Source organism: Sceloporus occidentalis, unplaced genomic scaffold (genome assembly GCF_023333645.1).
Source record: "Sceloporus occidentalis isolate IW3139 unplaced genomic scaffold, rSceOcc1.0.p SCAF_2, whole genome shotgun sequence".
Lineage (NCBI taxonomy): Eukaryota > Metazoa > Chordata > Lepidosauria > Squamata > Phrynosomatidae > Sceloporus > Sceloporus occidentalis.
Window position 1 is genome coordinate 2,816,584 of NW_028316982.1, and position 19,228 is coordinate 2,835,811.

Consider the following 19,228-nt stretch of genomic DNA (forward strand, 5'->3'; position numbering starts at 1 on the left):
TAAGATATGATGTTTACACACACACACACACACACACACACACACATTATTTTTTATTAAAAATTTAAAAATTTGAAACTTTCTTTTAGAAAAGTCTGGGGCCGTTCCTTTCTCCTTTCACTGAGCCTCACCCCATTTGTGCCATCGCTTCAGCATTTTAAATGGAAACAGAGAAATGCCACAGCCCGTTTCTGCCAAAATGCAGGCGTCTGAGAAGCAGTGGGGTCACCCCACTTAAGGTGCCACCCGGTGCAATCGACACACCCCACATATCCCTAGTGATGCCACTGCATATCCACGGGTTTTTTTATCCAAGGGTTCAAAGATCCACAGCTTGAAAATATTCCAAAAATATATAAATTCCAAAAGCCATTTTGTCATTTTATATAAAGGACATCTTATACACGGATTTTTTATACACGGATTCAAGCATACACGGTTTGAAAATGTTCCAAAAAAGTATAAATTTACCTTGATTTTCCATTTTTTATTAGGGACACCATTTTGCTGTGTCATTATATTTAATGGGATTTGAGCATACACGGATTTTGTTATACACGGGGGATCTTGGAACCAAACCCCAGCGTATAACAAGGATCCACTGTAATGACCACAAAAGAAAGACACTAATTCAATCTAGACAATGAGGAAAATGAAATAAAGAATTCCCATATGTAGGACCAAACATTGACCAGAATGGAGAGTTCAGTCAAGAAATAAGACGACTAGGAATGGGAAGGACAGCTATGAAAGAACTGGAAAAGATATTGAGGAGCAAAGATATACAACTGATCACTAAAGTCAGAATTGTCCAGGCCATTGCATTCCCCATCATCCCCAGGTACGGATGTGAGAGCTGTACAGTGAAGGAAGCAGACAGAAAGAAAACCAACTTCTTTGAAATATGGTGCTAGAGAAGAGTCCTTGGGATGCCATGGACGGCCAAGAAGACAAACAAATGGGTTCTTGAACAGATCAAACCAGGGACCTTATCACACAAGGGCTCCAAGCACGGGACGAGGACAGAATGAAAGGGGCCGGGAACAAGTGGGGGGCGCATTTTACTGCACACAGAAGTCCCCATTCTCTTCCCTTCCCTTCCCAATCCGTCCCAGAGGACGCAATTTTTGACAACTGTTCAGAACAGTTCTCACAAATCTCCTCCTCTGGGACGGATTGGGAACGGAAGGGAAGGGAATGAGTGCGGGACTTCCTGTGTGCAGTAAAATGTGACCTCCATTTGCATTCCCTTCCTGGCCCCTTTAGGACCATTCTCATCCCGTGCCTGGAGCCTGTGCGGTAAGGTCCCAGGTCTCTCCTTGGAAACAAAGACGCTCAAGCGGAGACTGTTGTACTTTGGCCACATCATGAGAAGGACTGAGCACTAGAAAAAACAATGATGCTAGGAAAGGTAGAGGGTAGAAGAAAGAGAGGAAGACCACAAACTGGATGGATAGACTCAACCAGGGAGGTTATGGACAAGGGCTTGAAAAATCTGGGCAAGACTGCGGTGGAGGAGAGGGATTCTTGGAGATGTCTCATCCACAGGGTCGCCATGAGTCAGAAACAACTCGAGGGCAGCTTACAACAACAAAAACCATATGAAATGAATTTATATTTATATTAGTGTTTTTAGCTTTTATTTTGTAAGGTACTACACTTTTCTTGAATGTGCTACATTTTAAGGTACCTTGTGCTCCTTTGTGGTTATTAGGACATTTGGTCCCCCTGCCTACTCAAGCTAAACTCTGCTATGAAGGGCTGTAGGAAATACTGATAATGCTCACGTGGAAGGAGTAAATATTTACACCAGAACACCCCTGCTCAACTCCCATAGAAGAATTGAACACCAGGAGCATATGCGGCATCCAGCTGGCATCCTCTGGTGGTTTGACACCCACCATGATAGGACTATGCCAACATACCTGCTTTCTCCAGTGCTGCATAAAGAGCCATTCAATACCTCCTTATGCAATGTCATTATGCAAAAGGACCTTGTTGCACCTTTGAGACTAACTGAGCAAAAGAGATTGAAGCATAAGCTTTCGTAGACTATGTCTTACGCAATGGCTTTGCCAGACGGCGCCTGGGTGGAGCTCCGTCCCAACCGAAATGGAGACCCATTGGCCAGGAAAGCTGCCTTCCTTCTCCGCCTTCGCCATGCATCTCTGGCGCCCAGACCTTTACGTAAGTACGCTGGTAGGACATTACGCTCTGCCAACTACAAATACAATCTTGGCCATCAAGAACTAGAGTCTGGAATGTGAACATCACATGGTGGAGGCTTGTTGCCTCTTTTTCCAGTTCAATGTGCTTTTCATATAACCTCTGAAAGAGCCTATATAGTGTCAGCCTTCTGATCAACAGATTCTGGATCCATGGATTCAACTACCTATGGCATGAAAATATTCCACCACCACCCCCCACACACACACCCCACACTTTTTTCCTCCAAAAAGCAAAGCTTGATTTTGCCGTTTTATATAAGGGATAACATTTTACTACCCCATTGTATATAATGCGACTTGAGCATCCCTGAATTTTAGAATCCACAGGGAGTCCTGGAACCAAAGCTCAGTGATACCAAGGGCCCATTGTACTTACAAACTACAGATCTTAGAATATATATTATAGGTAGATAGATACAGATATAGATATAGTTATAGATATAGATATAGATCCCACAGCACCCAGTAACACACAGTCGCCATGACTGAGTGATTCTAGGAGCTGAATAGTCAAAAAAAGGGGGGAGATTTTTCCCATCTCTAAATTTTTTGCCGTGCAACTATTGAGTGGCTCTCTGCCTTTGCAGCCCGTCTCCAATCTCAGGCTTTGGCAAACATCCAATGTAAAACCTGTTCTTAGATACTGAATAAACTGATACATCATCCTTAAGAGGACCGTATCTTACACACATTCTGATCATATAAATTCAACACATTAATCATTGCATTTTTTGTACCATTATGTTTCAACCCCAGTACCAGCAGCAAGCTAAGAGCTCTCTTGTGAAGGGATGAAGGCTTTCGAGCAGCTTAGAGAGTAAAGGGACTCCCATTCCTCTTTCAAGGCCGTTTGGAAGTGAAGTTCCACCATGCTGCCTAACCCTAGGCTCATGCCATCAACACAATCCCCACACAACACAAGGCCATCTCTGCTGGCTTCCCTTCCTTTCCTACCTTCTAAGGAGTTTATCAGGCAAGGGAAACTGGAAGCATAATCCAATGGCAATCTGAACACAATCATGGGGTTTAACGTTATTGCGTGATAGACTACCACACGCAATTTCAGGCAATGGGAAGCTATTTTTGGGCAATGGGAAGTCAGTTCAAACGCAATTTAAATTCACATAAATTCGCTGAACTCGCAAATTCACGTGAATGAGTTCTGGCCCCACTTTCTTTTCATTCAAAATTAAGAGAAATTCCTCCCTTGTGATAAACTCCTAGGACTATTGGAGGAATGGGAGAAGGAATGGAAGAATAAGGTGGCAATGCTATGCCTGCACAGTAGCAACTGGAGTCTGCATGGCAGGATAAGGCTCCCACCAATGCCAGTTTTCTTGCAAGCTTCTCTGCTTCATCGCCACTACCACATTTTAACCTAACCCTATATGGCTTGGGTCCAGGCTATTGGAAGGATCGTATCTCCCTGTATGAGTTCATTCAGGTTTTAAAATCATCAGGAGAGGCCCTACTCGCTCTCAGGTGCGTTTGGTGGATGGCCTTCTCTGTGGCTGCTCCCAAGCTTTGGAAGTCCCTCCCTAGAGAGGCCAGGATAGCACCATCCTTACTATCCTTCCGACGCCGGGTAAAGATGTTCCTGTGCAGTCAGGCCTATTAAGTGGGGAAGGACTGGGTTTTTAATGCTGGATTACCCAAGTTTTAATGGTTTGTATTTTAATACATTATATGTTAATTTATAACTGTTTTAATCCTTACAATTGTTTAATTGTTTTCCCCCTAAATTTTATATTTATGTATTTTAATATTTTGTATTGTTTTTAAATTGTATTGTTTTATACTTGTGTGCCACCTTGAGTCCTTATATTGGGAGAAAGGCGGGATATAAGAAAATAACAACAACAACAACAACAACAACAATAATAATATCCATTGGCCTGTGTTGGCCACTCTGATCATCTTGCTACAGAAGAGCGGGATATAAATAAAAGTTTTTTTTATTTTTTTATTATTTAAATCCATTATTTATTATTATTTCAATCCAGGATTTACTACTGTTTCAACCAGCTGGGCATTTTTTAGTCTCTTCAGTCCAGGATGTTCCTGGATTTCCTGGACAAATGGCAACCCTGTTCCACCTCACTCAGCCCCTTCATTCCCAACTGAGTTCTCTCTTCCAGCCCAATACTCCTCTGACATCAGAAGTGTCCTAAGGGGAAATATTGGTGGAGGCAGAGCAGGAGGACAGAAGTGAAAGCTCTCCCTGGTGTTTTCCAAGGATGAGGGCTGTGCTGGGGATGACGGGTGTTGTGATACAAGTTATCTGGAGGGTTTCAGGATGAGGAATGCTGGAGGAGAGAAAGACAAGCCATGGGCAGGGGTGACTGGTAGAGCTACCGGTATTCCACAAGAAAAGGGGATGGGAAAGCTTTACATCACAGTGAAGCCCTTTCTCTTCTCCTCTGATTTAGGAGTTTATCACACAAAGGACATCGGGAGTTTATCTCGTGAATATCCCATACATTTTGCGTAATTAAATGAAACGATATCACACGATGTGGCACAAAACCGGCCATTAAAGTGGCCACAAAGAAGCATTAACTTGCATCTTTTTACTTTCAGAATTTCAGCGACAATGTATTTCCCATATTTGCATAAATGTCTGTGATAATAATTTGCACAATTACTCACCATTTTCGCTTTATTTGCAGGATGCTTTAAATGCGCTTTAATCTCTCTTTAATGCCAAAAGTAGCCCCAGTGTGATAAACTCCATGGAGTGCAGCTGCACTGAAGAATTAAAGCAGTTTGATGCCTCTCTAACAACTATGACTATCCTGGGGAATCCTGGGGTCTGAAGTTCTGGTGAGGCACCAGAGCTCTCTGACAGACCAGGCTGAATACCTCACCGAACTACAAATCCCAGGATCCCACAGGATAGAGTCATGAAGTGGTGTGAAACTGCTTTAATTCTGCAGTGTGGCTGCACCCTCACACAACCATGTCTGAAGGTATAAAATGACATAAAAGTATAAAATGAGCCAGCAACAGCTTTGAGACTAACAGGTTTTTCTAGCATAAGCTTTTAAGGATTCAAGTCCACTCCATCAAAAAAACATCTAATGAAGAATAAGCCAGCCAAGTTTCAAAGATGTTAGAAGATTTTAAATGCTGTTTTATGTTTTTAAAAAAGAGTAACGGGGCTCTTTTAAAAAAATACTACACTAATGTAGTATTTCCTAGGGGCTGAAAATAGAAAATGCTACACCAATTGTAATTGCTCATTCCTGCTTTAAAACTTTTCACTTTTGATGACGGTGAACTATCATTGAACTATCATTCAATCATGCACTTTCTGAATTTGTGCAGGATTCTAGTCTGTCCATCACTATCCTGCAGCATAGAAACATAGACTTTTAGAACTGAACAGAACTACAAAGGTCACCTAGTCTGATCCAGTAAAAGCACGGATCAATAATGCATAGCTAATGGATTGTTTGCTCACTGGGATGGCTTGCACATATACCCACTTATTTGGACGCAAACCCCACTCAACTCAACAGGACTTGCTTCCAAGTACAAGTGTGTGGAATTGTGTTGAACTTGCACAGCTGTGTCAGAAAGCTACTGGCATACCATATAAATGTATTCAAAGGAAGTAGGTTGGAATAGCAGGAAAAGAAAACTAACAGCAGTCCCTGCCATTCCTTTCCACGTCTTGTGGCAATGAGTTCAAGTCAAGACCAAAGGAAGTATTCCTTCATACAATACAACATTAAGTTCTGGGACTCATGCCCACAACATGTTGGAGAATCCAGGCCACACAGGCATACGGAGCCTCAGTTAAAAGGACCAGTCTTTGACCAATGGGATCGATCAAAGGCTCTTAAGTACCATCTTAAAATACTCTTGAGTGTCAAAAGCTGGAGAAAAACCAGCACTTGGCAACGAACACAGCCACAATCCCTTGCTTGAAGGAACACAACACACACAAGTCAGGAGTGGCTGCAGCATGCTGCTTTTGCCTGAACTACTGGGAAAGACAATGGGGTCATTCACACGTCGTATTTTTTAGTGCAACGATGTGAATCATCTCACTCATGCATTCTGGGTTTGTTATTCACACTGTGGAACCACATTGATGCATATTTCTGCAAGTTTCACACGTGCAAAGATTCAAATAAAGAAGGAGCCAACAATGAGAATGCATTTATAACCCTTTTTGGCATGCAGCATTTTATCACGGGTATATTTGCATCAGTTTTTCACACTACCAACAAGGCAGATCTTTTTTAAAAGCTCCATATTGATTGTCCTGGATTAAATGGGTTTTTTGGCAGCGTCCCCCAAAAAACTTAATTGGGTGCATTCAGGATGCATGTGAACAATAGAGATTTAATCCAGATTGATTTTGGATTATTTTCACAGTGTGTGAATAACCTCAACATTCCTCCCGCTGCTGGTACTCTCCCCTCACCATGGCTGAGTTCACTGAATGCAAACGCTTTTTGCACTTTGAATGCAGTTTGCAGCAACTGAAGCAAATGGAGGACAAAGGGGAGTAGTGAGAAGAGGTGAGAGAAACTGGGACATTTTAAAGGCAGGTTAAAAAGTGCTTTGATTGTGTCTTCTTGCATGGCAGCGAACTGGGTTTTATGTCCCTTGAGGTCTCTTCCAACCCTATGATTCTAAGACCTAAAAGGATTAAATGGGACTGCGCCTGCCAAATCAGGACCATTGAAGGGCCAGCCATAGCATACTAGCATTTACTAGCATTATGTGAGGCTTGGATGCCAAAGGAATCTGGACCAGTACACATCCCTAGCACTTCAAGTGGAACAATCTACCCAGCAGGGCTGGGAAAGTGTTACATTATGGAGAGATCATTGCTGTATGCAGCATGCAATAGTGGACGCAGTGAGTCAATGGCCTAATCCCATAGAGCATAGTTTCATGGGCATACTATGCATGCCTCCAATGTCCCCAGCAGCCCTCTGTATTTCTCTACATGTTTATTAGAGGGAGGGATCATAATTCAGGGTCCTTTCACTCTACACAATTACACCACTATGATTCCACTTTAACATGTACATTTCCATCCTATAGGCATCCTGGGATTTGCAGTTTAGGGAGGATTATTTAGAAGTACCAGTGAGAGAGCTCCAGCACCTTGGACCAAATTGCACATACCAGGGTTCCATAGGATGCAGCCATGGCAGTTTTAAAGTGGAAACATTGTGCCATAACTGTGTGGTGTGAAAGGATCTTCAGTGAAAAAGCACAAGCAGAAGGTCCCTCATCCAGTTCCTGGAATACGCAGTAAATGGAACTTCAGATTCCAAGTTTTGTTTGCGTCTTTGGAAAGATGCTGAAATTCAGAATAGCTCATTTGGGATTAGAAAGAGAAATGGTTTCACCTCACATCAGGCAATGTCATATATTATAAAGTCATACTACAGTTGGCCCTCTATATCTACAGATTCTTTATCCATTCCAAGATACAAAATCCAAAAAGCAAGCCTTGGTTTTGCTATTGTATATAAGGGACACATTTTCACCACACCATTGTATTGAACGGTACTTAAGTATCTGTGGATTTTGGCATCCCCAGGGGTCCTGGAACCAAAGCCCAGCAGATACCAAGGGCCCTCTGTAATAGCAAGCAAAAGAAGCAGGGACTGGAGAGCATCCAGTGGAATCCACAGAAGAAATAGCACAATTACACAAGGTGATACTGCTTGGGATATTCCACATTAACTGATGATACCTCACCGGTTCCTAGATTCTAAGACAGCTTTCGGTCCAGTCTGTAAAATCTGGAAGACTGCAAAACTGACCTAATAATAAATTCCTTCAATGACAACCAACATAAAAGAAGCAAAAAGAAGCCATGGTGCAAACTTTTTAAAAACTAGGCCATTTTGCCACCTTTGCCCCCTCTCCCAGACCTCTCTTGGCCATCGTAGGCAAAAAGGCTGTTGGCTGGGCAGTAAATCTGCCAGCTGGAGAGGCTCAGCCAGGTCTGGAAGGATGGCAAGTATGCCACCTGCTGCTCTTACCTCGCAAGACGCTGGGTGGCATCGGGTATAGCTCCTTGACCAGTGGGGCAGCTAATGCCACCCCTACAAGGCAGGACAGCAGGAGGAACAGGCGGGGATTCATATCTCAGGAGCAGGGCAGAGAATGGGAGATTACAGGATGGTTTTTCTGGCTGCTTCTGGACCGGAGGGTGGCGATTCCCCACCAGCAGCACCTCTTCCTCCTTTCACCCTTGTTTCCACCGGCCAGGGACAAGTGGGAACAATGCTGTGGCTGCCTTTGTATATATACAGTGCCACAGGGGGGACAAGAAGGGGGGGTACGGCCAAATTTCCCATGCTTGTGGGGGTGGACACAAACAGATGAATTCATTAGGGAGGGCAGTGATGCCAGGCAGGGTCTTGCCATTGGGATGGGATGGGCTTGGAGGGGGGGCGAAAGGGGAGGTGTAGTAGAAGAAGAAGAAGGTGGTAGCGGTGGTAGTAGTGATGGTGGTGGTAGCCGTGGGGAGATCCAGTTTGGCTTCATTAGGGTATTGAATTGAGCTGGGCCCCGGTTTGGCCGGCTGCATCGCAAAGGGAAGTCGGCTGGCTTCCCTTGGCTGAATGGGACCATTGTTTCCGGGACCCCGAGAAACACGGCACCATCAAAAGGCCCCCTAATGATCAGAGGCGACCCGCCTCGCTTGATCATTTTCATGCTTTTATCTTCGCCCATGAAATATTGTCAGTTCAGATCACTTTGGCCTCAAAGCGGGGCGAGAGGCCGGACGGAGGGGCAGCCGTGGAAGCAGAGAGGAGGCCGGAAAAACACACAACCCCCCTCACACACATGCACACACACATTCACACAACCCACTAGTACAAGCAGATGCTATACTATGATGGCTATGGGGTGGGGAAGGGGAAAGATGAGAAGGGATTGGCAGTGGGATATAAAATAGACATGTCAGCAAATACACCAAGGGCTTCCACAAAGACACAACCACCACTCTTAGGCTGTTGCAAAGAACCTATCTTTGGCCTTTGGCATAAGAAATCCTTATGCAAGTCTCATTTTCTACCAGTATGTGACTGGGAGTAGTTGCAAAGGCAAGCAAGCAGGGCCTGATGGGTGCATATGTGTGGTGCGGACAGCAGCCTTTGCAATATGTTTGGATGTACACTCTCAATGCTCAAGAGAACAAGCAGAAGATTGCTTTTGCATGGTGATGAAGGGGCTGTTTGCGCACATAAAAAAGATGCAGCATAATTTAATCTTGCATGCCATTACTCCCTTTTCCACCCAGCTCAAAATGGAGGCGAGATGCAATCCTGTGGCTTTTTTTAGGTGGCCCTAACCATCTTTCCAACAGGCACCACTGAGTCTGGCCTAATTTGGAACAAAACACACCCTATTTCCTTTGATTCCCCTCCAACAGCATCAATTCCATTCCCAAGTATCTCTCATAAGCATCTGTTTTATAACTGTGCCCTGGGGGATTCTGGGAAATTGGAGCAACCGATGGCCAAAATGACCATTACTGGGGCCAGGGACATGTCATGGAGCCCTGGCCAATCCACAGCTTCCCCACGTGGGTTGGCTGCTGGCTAGTATAAGAACCACATGTCTTGACGTCAAGGGTTGCTCAGCATCCATGCTCTGATGTTGTTGCCCAGCAATTGCAAGATGAGGGAGGGACTTCAGTTGCAATGGCGTCACAAAGTCGCTCATTTAATTTAGCAGACAATATCTGGAAGATACGTGAGGGAGATACTGATGAGCGAGAGTCACACACTTCTTGTAACATCTCCTTTGATCAATTTCAGATATGTCCTGAGCCCATCTGGGCAGCTTCTCAAACTCTGTGGATGCATCTACACTGGATAAATAATGCAGTTTGACACCACTTTAAGATCGGGATCTAGGAGGATGCAGGGGATGATGGGATAGGCGGCAGGGTGAAGGAGGGGAGCAGATTGGGGTCTAGGAGGACGCAGGGGACTTAGGGGATGATGGGATCGGGTGGTTGGCAGAGAGGAGGATATGACATGAAGGAGGAGGAGAAGGATGATGGAGCAGGACGCAGGGGTCCAAGGGGGGTGACATCGGAGTGGTTTTCCACACCAGACCAATTCGCAGTGCAATCGAAGGAAGCCTGGAAGCGAATTCTCTGAAGTCACTTTTTTTTCTGTTTTACCAAAATGAGGGGTCACTTTGGAATCACTGCAGAAGCACCTCACAAGGAGCTCCCATAGAAAGGAATGGTGTCTGATAACACATTCACTTTACAACGTGAATGCGCATCGTTGGAAGTGCAGTCATGTTGGAAATGAGCCGGAAAATCTCCCAAAATCTCTGTGTGATATACTCCTCAGTTTTCCTTTGCTAAATTAGGACCCCAAACAGCCCACTAAGCAATTCAAACAATGAAGTAGTGTAGCAGTGTGAACACCGGACTAGATCAGTGTGAAATCAGTGTTTGAATCCCTTGCTCAGCTATGGGCAAGTGACATGCTCTCATCCTAAGAAGAAGGCAATGGGAAATCTCCTCTGAAGAAATCACCAAGAAACACTGTTGTCATAAGTCAAAGTTGATTTGAAGGCACAATTATAGAATCATAGAATCCTAGAGCTGGAAGAGACCAGAAAGGCCATCCAGTCCAACCCCATTCTGCCATGCAGGAACTCACAATCGAAGCACCACCAAGAGATGGCCATCCAGCCTCTGCTTAAAGACCTCCAAAGAAGGAGACTCCATCACTTTCCAAGGGAGTGTCTTCCATTGTCGATCAGTCCTTACTGTCAGGAAGTTCCTCCTAAAGTTGAGCTGGACTCTCTTTGCCTGGAGCTTGCTATCCATTGCTCCTGGTCCTAGTCTCGGGAGCAGCAGAAAACAAGCTTGCTCCACTCTCAATATGACATCCCTTCAAATATCTAAACAGGGCTATCGGGTCTCACAGAGACATCATGAATCATAGAGTCTGTGATTCCATGGTTCAACGATTCTGTTTCCATGAGACACCACCCATCTTTATTCACTGCTGCCAACACAGACAGTGTGTGAGCCAAATTCAAAAGCGTACGACACAAAAACAACACTTTATTAACTGAATTTGAACATTATATAATTAATTCATTATTTAATACCTTTAAAGCACATCTCTCCCTCTCTCCCATTCTCATCTCCTAGCTAACTCCGACCTTGATTCTAACTTTCCTAGATACACAAACCCTTAAACCCCACTCACAGATTACTCACTCTGCCAACTGCCATACACCAGCCTTATTCCAATCCCTTCAGACACTCCATCAATCACCAGTCATTGCCAACATTCATTATTTTACTCTCTCCCAGCAGAACCTTAACTTACAATCTCTAATATACAATAAATGAGACACACCTTTGTTTTGAAAAATCCTCAGCATCACAGCCTCCACATCAAATACATCATTTTTTCACGTCAACTGAGGGCTGCTCCAGATGTCAAGGAGGTTGTGATATTTGTTGCTGTAGTTCTTCATTTGCTCCTCTTCTTTTCTTTTCTTTTCTTTTTCTTTTTTTGAATATCCAAATGATGTGTCGCATCTTGGATAATACTTCTCAAAGCCTTATAGCACTAGAAGAATCTCACACAAAAACGGGATTTTAAAAGGAGGAAAAAAACCCACAAATGCGGGAAGTTTTTCAGATGCATTTGCACCAAAGAGCAATAACGCAAAAATAAAGTGAACGGAAAGTCGACAAAAACAACACCTTTTTACTTTCAGAAGTTCCTGGAAGTAAAAAGGTGTTGTTTTTGTCAACTTTCCACTCACTGTATTTTTGTGTTGTTGTTGTTTAGAAGAAATGTCTGAAAAATATCCCACATTTGCAGGGTTTTTTTCTACTTTTAAATCCTGTTTCTGCCTGGGATTCATCTAGTGTGATAAAGCTCTTCATTGCTGTTCCCAAACTGTGGGACTCCCTTCCACATGAAGTCCTTTTGGCAGGCCAAGACCATTTCTTTTAGGCTAGCATTTGGTTTTTCCCTTGGTGCAGCAAGGCTGCAGAGTTTTGAATGGAGGTAGGTCTGGTTTTCCAAAGGCATACTCAAGTAAGCATGCTATAGGATCTCATTTTCCCATCGCATGGAATAATTCAATTTGCCTTTACACACAAAAACCATCGAAACATGGGCATCCTTCCTTAGGCAGAGAAATGCCACTTTCAAGAAGAAAGGAAGCTGCGACAATAGAAGTTTACACATTATCATCAGCTTTTTAAAAAGTGCCATTAAATGCCGGATTTGCTCCCCGAATGAGGGCCTTCGGATTTCACGCTTGTAGATTAGTCAGTGCATTTTTGAACCAAAATTAGAAAATGAATCCCCAGGCAGCGCCCCGTCTTCCTCAGAGGCGGGGGAGAGATGGGTTTTGTGGGGGGTAGGGTTTGTGGTGGCCTGCCGTTCCTTTTCCGCACGCACTCCCCGCCCGCGGCAGACAATGCCATTGTATCGCAGAGTCCTTAATTGTCGCACGGAGTGTCCTAGACAATAGCCACTTCTCTGGCAGATCAAAGGCCTATAATTGCAGCAGGCAAAGGGGATGAAATGGCTGGCACTGGCGTGGGGGCAAAGGGGACGATGAAAGGGCCCGCACACTGATGCGGCTTGGCAATTGTGTCACACGCACATGCGCACACAGGCGTGCGCACACAGAAAAGGATGCACACACTCCTGCCTCTGGGTGACAGGCAAGCAAAGGGGGACCCCTTGGTGTGTTCCAAGGACTACCCTCCTCAAGTGTCGGCTGGCCACTCCGGTGCCAAAGAGGCCAAGAATTGGCTGTGATGCCTGCACCGTTCCCCAGGCCAAGAGCAATAGGCAGAGCAACCTTGGGAAAAAAAAACTCTTTTAGGAGTGTCTGTACTACACAATTACAGCACTTCAGCACCACTTTAACTGGCATGGCCCTGTCCTGTGGCTTGGGACCAGTCTATTTGGAAGACTGCAACATGGTGTCACAGTGTGAACGTCGGACTAGGACGCTTGGGAGACCAGGGTTTGAATTCTGGCTCAGCCATTTAAATCCACTGGGTGACCTTGGGCAAGTCACACACTCTCAGCCTCAGAGGAATGCAAAGACAAACTCCTGCTGAACAAATCTTGCCAAGAAAAGGTCTGCCTTAAGGTTGCCATAAGTCAGAACTTACTTGAAGGTACACAACAACAACAACAGGGCAAGATTCTTGGCAAGATTTGTCCAGAAGGGATTTGTCTTTGCCTTTGCCTTTGAGAGAGTATGACTTGCCCAAGGTCACCCAGTGGGTTTCCATGGCCCAGCAGGAATCAAACCCTAGTCTCCCAAATGTCTTCCTACCCCAATACTCACACCACTATGTCAGGCTGCAGTCCTTGAAATAGCCTGGTCCCAAGCCATGCGTTCCACAGAATGGGGCCATGCTAATTAAAGTGTTACTGAAATGCTGCAATCGATGCGTTGTTTTCAAAGGCTGATATGCCTATTCGCTTCAAGGTAAAATGAGGTGATGTTTCCCTAAGGAAACTTTAATCTACCTGCTTCGAGCAAGAAGGTAGATGCAGAGTGGACTGGCAGGTGAGCCCTGGTACTATAATAACTGGCAGGGAAAAAGGAGGCTAAGTCAATCCATTGACGTATTGGAGAGTCTTTGCAAGGTGCAACAAGAAATAAATTGAACCTTGCAAAATTCCAGTAAGTTGCTGCTGTATTAATTGAGCTGGACCCAGCCCTTTCCTCTTGCTGAGTCCATCAAAACCGGAGAATTTGCACCCTTGTCTCCCACCAGGAGATGATCCATAAAAACTGGAGACTCAGGTCTAGATCCTGAGATGTGGAAACCCTACCAGCTATGGTAATAATAATAATAATAATAATAATAATAATAATAATAATAATAATTTATTTATTTATTTATTTATTTATATTCCGCCTCTTCAGTTCAATTGAGGCGGCTCAGAACAGTGAGAAAAATAGCATAATAAAATACATCCCCTTATCCCTCCCTCCTTAAAACAATCCACATGATTACAATACAACAACTAATAAATAAAGTTATAGTCATCAAAATAATCATAACAAAGGCAGGCATCATGGGCAGTCATTGGGACAATCCATGACACTGGGGTCTTTCACCAAATCTTAACACAGGGGTCATTCAGACATCATTTTTTAGCGCGACAATGCAAATCATCTCATTCATGCATCCTGGGTTTGTTATCTACACTATGGAACTGCATCAATGCACATCTCTGAAAGTTCTGTTGCTCTCATGTGCAAACATTTGAATAAAGATGGAGTTGATTATACAAATGCATTTGGAACACGCTCAGAGCATGCATATCCCAGGTCTATTTGGGACTGTTCGCATCAGTTATTCACACTACCAATGATGTGGATCTTTTTAAAAAACTATCAATTATCTGGGGTTAAGTGGCTTTTTTGGCAGCCACTCTCCAAAAAACTTAATTGGATGCATTCAAAATGCATTTGAACAACAAAGATTTACCCCAGGTTATTTTCACTGTCTTTTAACCCTCAAGTCTTTTAAAATAGAAGCAACATTGTTGGTTGCCTTTCTTTTGATAACACACACACAAGCATGAACAATTGCTCTAGATACCTGCTTGATTTACCTAATACTGAAATGAGGGAAGCCTTGACATATTGAAGATTAAATGTTCTCCTGTTAGCAGTTTCAATTGGGCGGCATAATGGAGTTCCTACAAAAGACAGAGTATGTGGCTGTAATTCTGTCTCAATAGAAGATTTAACTCATGTGCTGCTTGAATGCCCTGTTTATGATGACCTTAGAAACAGCTATATTTATCCTCTGTTAAAATCATTCAAGGGAAGTTCACCTCTTGTGAGGGTTTGTTTTCTGTTGTCTGATGCAAAGAAATTTCTTTTAGTATGTAGAGAGATGTTGCAGCACCTTTGAGACTAACTGAAAGAAAGAGGTTGGTAGCATGGGCTTTGGTAGACTTAAGTCTTCTTCCTCAAATACATTTGGAGAAATCCCAATTCTGAAATGACACAAATGCATCTGAGGAAGTAGATTTAAGTCTAGAAAAGCTCATGCTGCCAACTTCATTCTTTCAGTTAAGGGCTGTACATACAGCCCTGAAGGGACAGCATACAGCTGCCCCTTCTTCAGCCGGATTGGGGCTACACCATCCTCACGCTGCAGCCCCGATCCAGCCTTCCAAGGCGCCATAGCGGCATGGCTATATGGTGCACCTTCGGTGCTTTGTCATCTGGAAGCAGCACTGGAGGCACACCATGACACTGTGCGCTGTCTTGAGCAGCGCATGGCATCAGGGTGCCCTGGGGGGGCAGAGTTGGGCATGTGTCATCAAGATGCTGTGCCCCAACTCTGCCTCCAGGCCAGCCTTTCAGGCTGGTCTGGATAGCCCCTTAGTCTCAAAAGTGCTACAAGATACATATTGATTCCACAGACTAACACAGCTGTATCTTCGAATTGTATCTTTTAGAACATCCAATCCAAATTCCTTGTTAAGGCTCCGCAAACACATGCTAGTCTACAAAGAGCATGGAAAATGATTTGACCCTTGAAGGTTGACCGTCAGGAATGCATTTTGTTTAGATTTCCTTTTCTTGTTATGTATTTGTGTGCAATGGCTGTTTGCTACAACACAATAAAGCAAGGTTTTTGTGTGTTTTTCGGGCTATGTAGCCATGTTCTAGAAGAGTTTATCCCTGATGTTTCGTTGGCATCTGTGGGGATGCCAGCCACAGATGCCAGTGAAACGTCAGGAATAAACTCTTCTACTACATGGCCACACAGCCTGAAAATCCCACAAAAAACTATGGATGCCGGCCATGAAAGCCTTTGACTTCACACAATAAACCGACTTTGACTTTGGCTCTGACTCTAGCGGTCCCTGCCGCATGCCCCCAACGTCATTGCTTTGCCCCAAATGCCAGGGCTGCCCTCTTTGCTCATGTTGAGCATCCTTCCAGCACTTGTGCAAGACCCCTCCTCCACCCCTTGCTGGTGGGTCTGTTGCGCTCGGCCATGGGGTCCCCTCTTCATAGCCCTAATTGGCAAGTTTCTCAGAGACTTGGGCCCGGTCCGTGTGGGTGAGATCATTCTGCCCGAGGCGATCCCAGCCTTTGCGGTTGCACCAAGGGGCCCCCTGCCCAGGCCCCGGCAGGGCTCCTGCTCCCAGTTCAAGGGGGAAGGTGGGCACTGTGCGGCCCCAGCTGCGGGCAGCGTATCGGGTTGAGTCATCGCTCTTTGTCCGGTAATTGGTGTGAGCAGCAGAGCTTGGCAAGTGTGGGCCCAGCCCTGGGAACAACAGCCGGGAGAAGGGGCGACAATGGCGAGAAGACAATGGCGGCGAGTTCTGAAACACAGCAGCCCACAACAATGGGCCTTGGGAGGCAGCCAACTTTGCAGCCTTCAAAGCAGAGAAGGGGGCCCCGGCCGCAGCCGAGGCACAAGGCCTGGAACATCTATCTATGCCAAGGAACAGAGACCCCCATCGATACCACCCACAGAACCATGTTGAGGGAGAAGGAAGCATTGCTGCCACCTGCAGCACCACTGGGACCTTGGCAGGATGGCATGCGGACCACATGGCTGGTGATGCAGCATCAGGCAAAATGCATTGCGGTTGCTTTGGGTCCCCCCCCCCCATAGAGTGAAGCCTGTGTGAGATTTCCCTCTAATTCTCCAAGGCTCAAATGTATACAGGTTGAGTCTCCCTTATCCAAAGTACTTAGCATCAGAAATGCTTGGAATTTTGGATTTTTCTGGATATTTGAATGTGTGCATTTGTCTATACAGTGGGCCCTTGGTGCTGGGGTTGGTTCCAGGACCCCCTGTGGATACCAAAATCCATGCATAGTTTGCTATCTGGAGAATATATATATATATATATATATATATATATATATATTCAAGCCATGGATGGTTGAATCCATGGAAGATGCTCTCCTAAGGTTTATACAGTGGGTCCTTAGTATTTGGTGGGCTTTGGTTCCAGGATCCCCGTGGACACCAACATCCATGGATGCTCAAATCCCATTAAATATAATGGCATAATAAAATGATGTCCCTTATATAAAATGTCAAAATCCAGGTTTGCTTTCTGCAGTGTGTGTGTGTGTGTGTGTGTGTGTGTGTGTTTTTGAATATTTTCACACCCTGGATGCATAATGTCGAAAAACAAAATTCATTTATGTCCCATATGCGCTTCACACACATAGCCTGAAGGTAATTTTATATGATATTCTTAAATCATTTTCTGCATAAAATGTTTGTTTACACTGGACCATCGAAAAGCACCCATGAAAAAAGTTTGGGGTATTGGAATATTTCTGATTTTGAAATTCTGGGTAACAGAGACTGAAAGCGAAATACAAAAACGCAGACACACACAATTTATCAAACAGAAGTTGGATGTAACAACACCAAGGACTCTTTATTTAACACACCTAATCCTGATTGACATTAACTCTCCCTCCTCACATCTCTCGCTCACTTTCTCTCTCGCTCATCTCCTAACTAACTCTGACCCCAATTCAGACTAATCCCTGACCCTGATTAACTCTCCAAACATCTCTCTTTTCTCTAATTCTAACAGACTCCTAATCCTAACCGTGATGACAGACCACACTCTCACTCTGATGAACTGCCATACACACCCTTAGGCTGCATCTACACTGGAGAAATAACCCGGTTTGGTACAGCTTTAACTGGAGTTTGTTGTGGGGCCCAGAGCGAAGTTTGACACTGCTTAAACAGCTCCTTAAGTCATTCGTCATAGTGCTTCATGGTTTCCAGACCCTTCACCATTTTGGTTGCCCTCCTTTGGACACATGGCTCCAGTTTCTCAATGTCCTTTTTTAATTGTGGTGCCCAGAACTGGACACAATATTCCAGGTGGGGCCTGAAAGAAGCAGAATAGAGTGGCACTATTACTTCTCTTGATCTAGATGCTATACTTTTATTGATGCAGCCTAAAATTGCATTGGCCTTTTTAGCTGCCGCATTGCACTGTTCGCTCATGTTCAACTTGTGGTTCACTTGGACTCCTAGATCCCTTTCACACTTATAAGTATCATTTCGCCAAGTGTCCCCCATCATATATCTGTGCATTTTATTTTTCTGCCCTAAGGGCAGTATTTTACATTTCTCCATGTTGAAATTCATTTTGTTAGCTTTGGCTTTCTAGTCTATTCAGGTCTTCTTGAATTTTGATCCTGTCCTCTGGAGTAATCACTATAGTCTCTTTATGCCAGATGTGCCCCATCCTATATCTGTGCATTTCATTTTGACGTTGTTGACTCATGAATTTGAATTTCAGCTTTTATGAGAAACATCCTGGACAGATTTTTCCCCCAATATGAGGCAATTCCAGGACAGTCCTCTAGGTGGCGACCTCTCCCTGCCATATCCCAGCAAAGTATTGGAGCTGAAGCCACTGGTCATGCTGGTTGTTGTTGCTGTTGTAGTTGTGAGCCTTCAAGTCATTTCTGACTTATGCTAACCCTAAGACGAACCTATCACAGGGTTTTCTTGGCAAGATTTGTGCAGAGGAGGTTTGCCATTGCCTATCCCTGAGGCTGAGAGAGTGTGACTTGCCCAAGGTCACCCAGTGGGTTTCTGGCCAAACTGGGATTCAAACCCTGGTCTCCAGAGTTGCAGTCCAAGACTCAAACCAGTACACCGTGTTGGCTCCCTTAATGCTTTAATCCTTAATGTAGGAACCTTATAATTTACTGCTCCATAGTCCTTGGAAGGATGCTCTTGAAAAGCATGAAACAGTGAGATGAACATGAGACAAAACAAGCCAATACAATATAATATGCAGCCAATAAATGTTATAGAAATGGGGCTAGGGCTAGATTACAGTTGCATGTTTTTGTCTTTCTCTGTAGCATCATTACTTGGTGAATGGTGTTTGTTTTGTTTTTTACATCCATTGTAAAATCAGTGAATGTCAAAGACAGTAGGAACAAGATACGAAATCTGA

The 19,228-nt window shown here is 44.3% G+C and overlaps 1 protein-coding gene across 1 annotated transcript in view; it reads right to left on the reverse strand.

The window, feature by feature from the left end:
- Nucleotides 1–8,597, reverse strand: part of LOC149317874 (serine protease 56-like) — a 48,388-nt gene extending 39,791 nt beyond the window's left edge. Inside the window, 1 exon segment of the mRNA XM_089507414.1 lies at nucleotides 8,246–8,597. Within this exon segment, the coding sequence (XP_089363540.1) occupies nucleotides 8,246–8,597 (352 nt within the window).
- Nucleotides 8,598–19,228: the final 10,631 nt, after the last annotated feature.